The following is an 11,879-nucleotide window of genomic DNA, read 5'->3' as shown; positions in this document are numbered from 1 at the left end:
CAGTACAGCACTTCTCAGCGCACGGTATCGTACAGATAGAGATTCCTCCTGAGCGTGGCTTCTGTTAACGAGCAGTTGCTTACGAAACCATAGAGATTTTTGTATAATAGAACTGTTGAAATATCCCTACTGCTCATACCTCAGGAGAATTAACGCCCTACAGATCTCGTGACAATATAGCGTCTAAGCCTTCAGATAGCAGTAGCTCATAGAAACTAGTACCTCTCAGACACTTTCGCCTTCTAAGGCATATGATATTCAGCTATTAACTCTGAAGCTAAACAGAAACCCTAAACATAGACCATACACGTAGGATGTCCACGGTAAATCTAATTGGGAATCGTAAACCTAAACGTTAAGCTAAACATAAGCGTGAACCCTTAAAACGTCAGACCCAAACCTAAATATTAACCGCATCCTCAGCAATTTGGTTATGTTGTTGTTCTTCTTGCACACTCACGGATTTGTTATTTTTCTCCTCTCATACAGCTTGTTTTCCTCCTATAAGGTTTCGTGTATCAAGTCATAGACTTCTTCTCTCATTAAGTCCCATTTCTGAGACTTCTCTACTCCTTCATTCATATCCTTATCATATTCCTGCTTTTCCGGGCCCCTCATATTTTCTATCAAGTTTTCGTCAACTTCTTCGAGAGCCTCCTGCTGTTGTCCTTGGTCGCACCTCAATGCTGTGTGTGGCGATAATACAGCCTTCTGTTCCGTGTCCTTCTCTTCTATTTCTTCAACAACCCTGTCATCTTGCATTATCCGCTCCCTCTCGCCCTCTAATGATATATGCTGCGGCTCTAAGAATTCTTGTCCTTTTATTCTCAATAATTCAAACACGGCTTTCTCCTTTGCTGCTAAAGCCAATTCTGCATCTCTTATGGTCCTTGAACACTGTTCCCTTTTTCCTTCCAATTCTTCCAATTTCCCTGTTTCTTCTAATGCCCCCCTGGCGTCATCTAGTAAGTCATTACAAGCCTCTACCCCATTCTTAATGTCTCTCACGGCAGCCCTTGCTATTGCTTTTTTCTCTTCATCTGCTTCTGATGCTTCAATATCTCTTGTCAGACGCTCTCCTTCTTCCCTCTTCATTTCTGCCTCTATCGTCGCTTCTTCAGCTAACAGATATGCCGCCTGTGCTGTATACTCTAATGCCTGTGTCTCTGCTTTCTTTACGGTATCCTTAAGGCTAAGGAGTCTCTTTCCCTCTTCTTTCCCTAGGTATATTTCTGGTAATGGTTTCTTCAATCCATTCCATTCGTCGGCCTCATACAGCAATAGAACCTTCAGTTTCTCGAGGCCAGACTTGGTCTCTCTCAGAAGTCTCTTCCATTCTCCTTTAGGTGCTGTTTCAGGTTTCGTCGAGGACCTTGAACGCGCCCGTCCAGGGGTTATGCCGACTCCTTGGGGTAGATTCCGTTTGTTAACTAAATTCCTTGGGATGGGCTTCCTGTTCCTTTTATATTTTACGCATAATTGTATAATTCTGTTATTCGTAATCTCGGCTAATTTATACGCCCACTTCGCTGTTCTCATCGCCTTATAGAACGCCAGGATATCTGATGCAATTATCGCTGCGACCTTTGTAATGCTCTCCTGTTTTCTCGCCTCATTAGTTGCCTGCTTCACATGTACTCTTATCATATCACGGATCTTAGATATTTCCGGTATGGAAGCTGTTCTGTCCGCGTCTCCTGCTATTTTCCAGTAGTGAATTGCTTTGTTCATGGCTTGTTCTGCTACTTCCTCGCACCGTTCCACTGCTTTTTCAATCCGAGTATCGCGGTCCTCCATTACTTCTATTGCCTGCTTTATTCTTCTTATGTGTTGTATTTCTCTTAGGTGAGTGGCTATATCACTACTTATTCGGGCAGCCTCAGACGAGTCTGTGTGTCCTTCATTGTTTCCGATACAGTATCCTCCTTGTCCTTGTGTTTTCGGTATATGCCTCGAGTCGTCTGAGTTCTGATATAATTCTTTTCCAACATTGGGTTTGCGTGATTCCTGATTGTTTTCCTTGATATCGGTGTTCTCCTGGTGTTTAGGTTGCGTATGCATTGTTGTGCAGCTCTCCTGTATTGCTGAATTTGCGACACTCACAACCTCCTTGGATAGTACGCCATTATCTCTAATGCACAACTGTATTAATATTATTATTATGCTGCGTAATCTTCTCTTCATTTTTTATAGCTTCATTAATATCCCCTTAATGTTTGTTATAGTGACACAAGGGAGAAAACTTTTTTTTATAATTTGACAACGCTCTTGTTATTATATTATGATTTCTCCTTATTCTAATATATTTAGACTGCTTATAATAATGTATATCCGTCTGCTTTAGTGATTTCCTCTTTTTTTCCATATAGTATTTCAATAAAACGCAAAAAGAAAATTGTCACTAATCATTCATAATTCCTGTATGGCCAGATCTTATTATCAATATTGTATAAAAATGAACATAATATATTTAATAATAAAGAGAAAAATTATTAGAAACCAAAACAAAAACTACAGAAAGAAGCAAAGCCGAATACACACACACTGACATAATTTCCTCATCTATTTTGAGTGCATTAAAAAGTCTGCCCCCTGTTACAACTTAATGCCACGAAACTCAGTGCACTTTCTAAACGACCCGTTGTCAATTTCGCCTAATATATTCTAAATATCCTGCTCATTCCTCTTATATTTCAAACTCTTAGTAATCTAAAAAATCCTCCTGTGGTAAAAATAAAATATTTTAATTCAATAAATCCATTATAAATAGAGAAATTGTCAGTACGAATGTTTCATCTTCGTATTTAATAAATTGAGCACTATCCTAATTCTCCCAATGCACACGAAATTATCATTCCTCCACTTCTTCCGATGCCGCATATGGATACATTTTAAAATATTCCCAAGAAATATTACATATGGTGCATAAAGTGCAACTTCATTTCCGAATTATTGCTCAATTATTCATTAAATGTCCCGATCCATCCCTTGCCATGAAAAATATTAATTATCCATTCATTGGCTTTTAGTTTTCCTCCGTCTTAGTTTACACGCAATAAAAAATTCCGAAAATTAAAAAAATCTTGGACTCTTACACAGTGTTCTATTTTAACAGATTAAGAACATATAAGAAAAAATAAAAAAGAACTCTGCAGCAATCAATTGTACGATTTCACAATGGGGAATGATAAAAATGACTTGGGTATCGAGCCGTATAACAACAATGGGCACCGCCTTAAATCGCTAAGCTAGAAATTCATGTATATTCCTGGATAAGCATGCCCGACAATTTTTACTTCTCAGTTTCTCATATAGCAGAAGTTACATTTATTAAATATTTCACAAAATCTCTCCCGGTCATCATTCTTTGTGGTAGTATGGGTTTCTCTTAATTCTGGTGGCGAATAGAATTCCTTTAATGTTTTTCTATCATCTCTTCCTCTGAAGTTCAAGAGCTACGCACATCAATTACTATAATTTCATAAGAGTATTCTTATTTGCACATATCAAATCCTTCTTGATTTTTCTTATGTTTTTCGTCTAATTATGTATATATTCCTATCCTTCGTCTCCTGTGTCGTTTCTGAATGGAATGGAGATTACAATCACATAAAGCAGCTGGGAGATTATTTAAATGGCTTCTATTTTTAAGCTTCTACACAGAAGATTTTCATTATCCGAATAATTAAGAGGATGCTGTTCATGTCATTCTCCTAACTTTAAAACGAAGATGCATATCTTTCTCCACTTTCTTACCACTGAGCGTCCGGGTTGACACATCTACGCACTTCTCTACAGAATTCTTACTTTTGTGGCGTGTTGTTCTTTTTTCTCTTATTTGTCCTCAAAGGAATGTATTGGCCTTTCTGTTATGCCATTTCTTTATTCTTTTATGTTGTTTCTGTTATTCTCTCCCCTATTCTAGGGCCTCCTGCTTTATGATAATTTTCCCTTGTTATTTGGCCGGCGCCTCATATTTCTCTACTGGAAGATTCTTCTTGGACTTTCCTGTTTGTCCCATCTTTTTCTTTTTTTCTTCTTCCTATCTGCCGTTCTCCGTCCACTGCGGAGGTTCCGCTTCTTTTCAGTCCCTATGCGTCTTCCCCTCCTTTCTTCTTTATGTCGCGATTAACATTCTCTATATTATGATACTTATAGAAGGATGTTCTGGTTTGTGCTACAGTGTATTTTCTTTTCATCTTGTGTATTGTATAGTTGCCTGTGTCTGTAGGGGGCTCATTCTGTTGTGGCCCCTTCAATGCTTCTGTGTATTATTTGCTTTTTCCTCCCACGGCCTCTTCCTGGCGTCCCAGGTGTTGAGGTTGCTTTGTTACTCTTCCTGTGCCCTGGTTGTTCCTTATTCATGTTTCGGGCTAATTCCTTAGTTTTTTGGAATTCCCTTGGGCCTCGTTCTATCGGACTCTTGTTTTACTTTATTTCTTTTCATTCTTATTGCTTTTATTGTAATTCTGTGGTTTCTCAATTGTCTCTTTGTCTTCTGTCTCGTTCATCTCTTTTAGGATTGGCATGCCTGAGTTGTTTTGTTTGTTCCGCAGTTAGTGCTGCGATTGTAGTCTGACTAGTCTTCCTCCCTCTTCCGGTTGTTTCTACTTATCCCATGATCCTTCCGGATTCACTGTGTTCATTCTTCCGCTTGCTTCTTTTTCGGCACTCTTATCTCGGTGGCCGCATTCTATTCCGTTCCTGTGAATTATGTTTATTTTTCAATGTGTTTTTGTCGTTTTCTATTCCCTCCCTTCCACAGGCGTCTTAAATTTCCATCTCATCTGTTTTCTGTTTAATACTATTCTTCTCGGTGGTAAAATTCACAAAGAACATAGAAATATGTTTGTGGGAAAGCTCCTACTACTTCTTAAGACAGGTAACAAGAAATAGGACTTATCGAAATGTGACTAGAGAAATACAGATCATGATGCATTGTATTCAATAATAAATGATGCTCATTCATTATAATGGCTCCACTAGCACCTGAAGACAATTCTCATGAAACTGCAAGTGGACTCCTACTCATGTGAGGATGCTTTACTGAACAGATTATCATATTGCGAAAACCCAAAAATTACATAATGTAAACTTCTTATAAATGGGAACAAACAATACTGCTACAGATATCTTGAATCCTTTGGAGACATGCCCTGATGGAGTGACCTTTCAGTCTATGTTCATCTACAACACATAACTGAATAGGACTCATTGGAGGTAGATTTTCGTTCCCTTTTCTTCCTTTGTTTCTTGATAATCTGTGACATACGGCAACTTACCTATCGTTTGTATTTCCCACCATGCTCTTAATGGCCAGGAGTGGCGCCAGGAAAATCAGAAACAGGGATTCAGCACTGTTCAAAGAAAGCGGCAATTTCCCGGAATCAGTGGGTCCTTATGCTTCTTCTCTATTATAATTTCTGCATACAAACAGAAGCTGCTATTTTATACCGCGATTCACAGAATGAAGGAGGGTGTTGCATGAAATTGTCCCTTTATTCTGCAGAATCTCATAAAAAAAAATCCGTCTCATTCTGAAGTCTGCGGAGTCTCGATAACAAAAAAGAAAAAAAAAAAAAAGAAACAGAATTTATTATCTCTAACTGGAATCATCCTCTTAATCTTCACGTGGTTAATACGCCTGGTGAAAAAACAAGCCACTCCATCCTCCCACATCTTATTAGGTTCCAAGATTAATCGTCCTTCCTAAAGGGGCGACTATGCCAAAAAGCTGTAAATGGGAGGAAGGGGGGAAAGCGCCGAAAGGGAAAAAAGAAAGGAAACGCGCGAAACGTGTTAAGCGTGCGCTCCGAGGGGAGTAGAAGGAGGCTATAAAGAAAAAGAATGGTATTCAATACGATATAATCTGTACTCATCAACTGGGGAGTACAATGCCCTGATCCCTCCCGCACATTCATTTGTCGTGAAAGATGGTGTGCTGTTGCCTCATTCATCCTAAGTGAGAAATTTTGGAATTAATATGGAGGAATCTAAAGGCTTGCGCCCGAAAGTGCCAAATCATCCGATCTGCTCCTGAACCAGAAATTCTCTACATTCATTATTCTCTGACTCACACGCCTAACATACTCTCCAAATATAGTGTCTCAAGAATTCCACGATTCAATTGTTCAGAATCCTCCCCTCTCTGAAACACACAGAACCCAGGTTCCGTTTCCAATAATAATGGTGACGTCCTGTAATGTTCCCTTTTAACTTGCTACGGAATGATCACCTGGTCCATGTGTCACGAATTAAAATATCAGAATCCTTGTTATCACTGTTGTTTCTATATATTTCTTTAGGGAACAGCTTTTATTGTTATTTTCCGTTTAATAAAAAAAAAAAAAAAAAGGTAAAATGTCCAAAAGTTCCAATTCATAAAAATGGAAATCTCCATATGTAGAAATCCCGAAATGTACAAATCCGAGGTTATATTACATCGAGCTCATTATGTGTTAGCCCCCCAAAAAAAGGCAAGATAGACCATTTCATCACATTCAGGGTTGCTAATGATGCAGGATCCATATTAGTATTAATCATTCTAATACCTAAAATAGTGAAACGTTTATCACTATGGAGAAACATGAATTCTTAGAAATCATGCTTCCCTTTGTATTTCGCCAACAGTTATCTGTCTAAGTAAAACAGAGGATGATAGTCAGGTAAGTTAGTCTCTGTTCCGATTTCACTTCCTCTTTTTATAAGATGGGTACTAAAAGGTGACACAGTCATGCTTTTTGGTTTCTGAGCATCATCTCTATAAAATATGTGTCAGTGTTATATTTTGCCTAAAGGGATGTGTTTTCCTATTACGCCATTATTATTGTAATCAGCGTCCTTGGGTATGCGGTTGCATTTTGTCCCTTATATAAGGCTTCTACACGTCTGGGGCTTATACTGAACAGTTTTTCTTCTTCTTCTGTCAGTCGAAGACAATTCTGTCCATATTTCCTATGTATGGATGTTTTTCTAAATTTTCAGCGCCTAAAGAGTTCCTTAGGTGGCTATCCCAATATAACTTCCCGCCTTTTTAATCTTATCCCTCTCTCCATTAATCCCGAAGTATGATCACTACGCGTATCGGCACCTGTTTTATTAGTTTCTTTTTTGTAAGTGCACATGACCCTTGGTTATCCATCTTTGATTCCGTTCTATCGAATCCCGATGCGCATGTGTTACTGATGGCTTCATGCGTTACATAATTGGGCGTCCCCTGTTTGTACGGTTTGATAAATGGGTGAAGCCAACAACTTTGAGGATACGGTCCCATACGTTCCTGCTGCTTTGAAATCCATCCGTCGCTTAAACTTGTCTGTCTGTGTGACAAGGGATTATTCGTTTGTTTGTCTTATCTTTCACTACAGCACACCACATTACATTGGGGAAATTCCTCTCTTTCTTTCGGTTCCCCTTATAGCCCATAGAATCATTTCTGTTTCTTAAATCTATCAGAGGTGTATCGGTGTCTATATTGCGGAATATGCAGCACATGCTTCTGTCCATAGAGATGACGGCAAATGTTTGCATCTGTCCCCATTAGGCCCTTTTGTTAGGTAATTTCACATGTCAGACTTCCATTTCTCATGGATTCCTGGGCTTGTACTTTGAGAGAATCTTCTAACGCTAGTTCTTACTTCTCCTGTGTATATTGCCCCAGAAGTTGCGTACTTATATTTACTATTATCTTCCCGACATTTTGTTTCCTTTTTTCCTGATTTATAAATTCTTTACTGTGTCGCAATTTTGTATTAAGTATTGATATTCCCGTTGGCACCGTAGTAGGTCCTTAGTATCATATGATATATGCTCCCTTCTGCTCCTTGCCATAACGATACATTGCCGCAAGTATATTTATTTTTTTCAGTGTCCTTCCTTTCCCCTTCAGGGTTACATAGCGAGTCTTGGAAGGTGTGTTGCGCTGGAGGGAAGAATTGGGACGGGAGGCAAATCCTTCTTCGTGCAAAATTCTTTAAAAACTGAGGAGTGTGTACTGAAATTTTTTTTCTCCCTTCGCATATATTTACATATATTTGCACTTTCATAAAAAACATTAAGAGAGTCAGCAAAACCTTAACTGTCTCGATAATCGCTCAGACAGCAATTAAGGGAATAATATAATACAGGTACTCGTGCTGCGGCTACACAGCGTGGGGAGGGGCTTGTTCAGATTGCTCGCACATTACAACTACATCTGGCTGCACCTGTTTATATGGGAGATAAATGCAGTATTTTATATTTTCCTCTTTCTTAGTGCACATAAACTTACAATTTCCCCCTGTCATAAGTTCTACCATACGATGCTATACTATTAATTTCTCAAAGAAGTATTTATACGCAATTCTGTTTAACTAAATTTTGATTTTTGTGGCTGTTTCAAAATATAATATGAGAAAATTACTTATGCGCTCATTTGCTTCCTCTGCCATTGGATAAAATTTAAAAGCGGCTGAATCAAATGACCTAGACACTTCAAATAGTATAGAATATACTCCCCTAGTAAAATACCGAGGCGTCTCAAGTAGAGGGAAACAACTAATATGCAAAATATTGTGGAGACGAAAATTTCTTACAGTCGAGGCTTCTATTCTTCTGTACATATTTTCGAAACCCTGAGCACATAAGACAGGAATGGACATGCCAAAAGCATCTACTCCTGTATAGTCCGTATATTTCCTAGATTAAAGACGGTACGGCATGATTCCAGTGAACTACTCATATAACACTTAAATGTTATATTCCATACATTAACATTCTCTACTATTTTAAGTATTTCACATGCTGACTTCATGGTAAAGATCTTATTCATAGTTTAATCATCTTATTATTCCATATATTTAAATATTTCCTCTAACCCTAAACCTAGAACACAACGTCTTAGTGAATATGAATATCGTTATTTACTTCACTTTATACCTATATGAAATCTTTTTTTATTTCTACTTTTTTACATAATGATATATTCAAAGGAAGAAATATTAAAAATTCTGTTTACTTAGGTTGTACATTTTATTTTGGAATAATAAATACGCATGTATATCATCGTTAAAAGAAAAAGAAAATGCTGTTTCTATGAGATCCGTGTGTTTTAATGAATAATTCACATGAAATATCCACATTTTTCGCCTCTTCTTCACATTTTAAGAAAAAATACTTAAATAATAGTATAATGGGTATATATAAGTATTTTTTATCAATCTCCAACTGTGGCAAAAACGGTAACAAGTACGACGTATTAGAATTTTCAAATTTCCCTTTCGAAATGGCACATTCTGGCGGAGGGAACCTCCTTTCATTTACTTTATGTTAATAATAATATTATCCAATGCATTTAAATTTTGTGTTTAATCTGTTTCTTACAATTTTGACTATAACAAGAATACGCGTTTTTTAGATTTTCTCCTCTATATATTTTCTTTAATTTTGAAATAATTCCTTCTTATTCCTCCTTTATTGTTGTACTTAATATATTTTTTCTTCTTTTTGAAATAAAAAAGTATTCCTTGAATAGAAGTATTTTAATTAGAATTTATGCCACTTTAATAGACAATTTTTTTTCTTTTTTTTTTCACACATATTTATGTAAATTCACAAAAAATTATGTTACGTGAATTTAGGTATATCCCTACGAAATTACTTTTCTGATTAAATTTGATTATAATGTCTTTAATAATTTATTAAGCTAATGATAAGGCAGAAGTTATAGTAAAAAATATTGTCATACGGAAATTTTATTGTCATTTCCATATATAAATATATAGTAGTGAAAGAAAAACAGAATTATATTTTTCCTTTTCTGGGACCAAAATATTTCCAGTAATACTCCATATTGTTATAATCTGCATGAAACTTAAAAAAGGCCCTAATGGTTTATTTCTTATATAATTCCTTTTTTTTCTTTTTCTCCTTTATTTGCTACTTCTTACCACGACGCTGAAAATTATTTTGTGCGTTATTTTGGGACAGGGGATAATAATGTAGTTTTCGTTAATTTCTTTACTTCATTATATTTTTACTCTTATTTTCTAATAACTCGATTTTTTATTTAGTTACAAAAATATTCTTTTTTTCCTGCTTCTTTCCTTTTCAGCAATCAAAAGATTTTTTTATAATTCTTTTTTCTAAAATATTAATATAATTTTATATATTATTTAGCAATTCTAAATCTACTTTTCTAGCTAAATGGAAACATAAGAACAATTTTATTTCCAATATATTTCTATTTATTTTTTTTATTTTTCTTCTTTTTTTTTAATTTGTTATTATTCTGTTGAATGGTGATTTTAGCACTGTATATTGGCCAATTAACCTGAGGACTTAATTTAATTTGCCAGTTTATATATATATCCATATTTTGCGTAAAGTAATTACTACTCATATTTTGTTTACTATTGTTAGTTTATCTCCTTTTTTTTACATCTAAAGTGAATTATACTTAATTCCATATATATGTATATATTTGTATATGTATATATTTATATAGTATATATCTATACATTCCTATTCATATATTTATATATATATTTCTGTATTCATAAATTTATATATACATGTATAATTAAGTTTAATTGAAAAGAGCCCAACTTGCAAAAAAGGTTTTAATATTTGTAAAATATAACCATCATGTGAACAATGTGTACATAATTCATTTCTGAACAGATATTATCGAAACATGAATGTTTTAAACGTTCATTTCTTACCAGAAGCATATTATCATGTTTAAGTAAATTCGGAGTATAGGAAAAATGAATAACTCATTCTGTTTCTTAGCCAAATCCTTCATACTTTCCCTCTTAGTATGGAGTAATTGTGAATACCCCAATTCGGTTAGAAATAGCAGTTAATTTCAAAAAAATGTCCATGTACATGTTCCTGCTACTCTGAATTCCTATCAATAAACTGAAACATCATCAGGTGGTGTTTTCTCTCTAATTCATGTATTTCAAAATTCCTCCCTCCCATATGTTCTTCTTATTGATTCTTTTAGAATAACTTTCCTGATGCAAGGAATAGCAAGATCAGCAGGAACAATGCATCGAGTGTACGAAGCATGAGATTATTAAAGGGAGAGGGGAACACACAGATGGATATTAGTTATTCATCATTAAAGGACGACATGATGGCAATAATCGGTGACCAAGATGGTAGTGTCGGAAAGGCAGTAAAACAATTATTGGACAATCACCGATTTATGAAAGAAAGTAATAATATACTGACTGATGAGCAATTTCAAAGACAAGTTTCTTCCTTAACAGAAGGTGGCAAACATAAGCAGAATGCAGACTCCTCACCCAATACTGGAAAGTATGCATCAAATAAATACAGTAGCAGGAAGAATGACAATTATTCATATGATTACGATTATGATGATCAGGGCGAACAATGTGAAGAAGAAAAACAAAAACAACAAAAACAGTATGATGCCAAATATCGCGACAGTTTTAGACGTGGCGATGATAGGGACAAGCGCAAACATCGCGATGATCGAAATTATTGCGAATACTCTCAACGCCGCAACGGGCATGAGCAGCGTAATGGTATATACCCTGAGGATCCTGACAATCATAAATATCGTGATGATCGGGATGGTCGCGATGATCGCAGACATCCACAGGAACGAGAAAAATGTAAGCAGCGTCCTGAAGATAGATACCATGAGGATCGCGTCAGCCGCAAATATCGAGATGATTGGGATGATCCGGATGATTCGGATGATTCTAGATATCCACAGGAGCGTGATAAATGTAAGCAGCGTCCTGAAGATAGATACCATGAGGATCGCGTCAGCCGCAAATATCGAGATGATTGGGGTGATCCGGATGATTCGGATGATTCCAGATATCCACAGGAGCGTGACAGATGTAAGCAGCGTGCTGATG

The 11,879-nt window shown here is 36.2% G+C and overlaps 3 protein-coding genes across 3 annotated transcripts in view; 1 reads left to right on the top strand and 2 right to left on the bottom strand.

Annotated features, from left to right (window-relative positions):
• Positions 1 to 501: 501 nt before the first annotated feature.
• C922_04846 (hypothetical protein) lies at positions 502 to 2,184 on the bottom strand (the record flags this gene model as incomplete). The annotated part of the gene is made up of 1 exon (XM_008820420.1): positions 502 to 2,184. One exon carries the CDS (start codon positions 2,182 to 2,184, stop codon positions 502 to 504), a length of 1,683 nt encoding a protein of 560 aa, XP_008818642.1.
• Positions 2,185 to 7,054: 4,870 nt separating this feature from the next.
• On the bottom strand, positions 7,055 to 7,506 carry C922_04845 (hypothetical protein; the record flags this gene model as incomplete). Its single annotated transcript, XM_008820419.1, has 2 exons — positions 7,055 to 7,216; positions 7,381 to 7,506. 2 exons carry the CDS (start codon positions 7,504 to 7,506, stop codon positions 7,055 to 7,057), a joined length of 288 nt encoding a protein of 95 aa, XP_008818641.1.
• Positions 7,507 to 10,745: 3,239 nt separating this feature from the next.
• C922_04844 (hypothetical protein) overlaps positions 10,746 to 11,879 on the top strand; it is a gene marked incomplete at both ends in the record, with an annotated part of 2,378 nt that continues 1,244 nt past the window's right edge. The window contains 2 exons of the mRNA XM_008820418.1: positions 10,746 to 10,826; positions 10,988 to 11,879. Coding sequence (XP_008818640.1) covers positions 10,746 to 10,826; positions 10,988 to 11,879 — 973 coding nt within the window. The remainder of the gene's footprint in view (positions 10,827 to 10,987) is intronic.

Source organism: Plasmodium inui (assembly GCF_000524495.1).
Source record: "Plasmodium inui San Antonio 1 unplaced genomic scaffold supercont1.30, whole genome shotgun sequence".
Lineage (NCBI taxonomy): Eukaryota > Apicomplexa > Aconoidasida > Haemosporida > Plasmodiidae > Plasmodium > Plasmodium inui.
The sequence above is the reverse complement of the archived record's forward strand: the minus strand, read 5'-3'. Positions and strand labels throughout refer to the sequence as shown.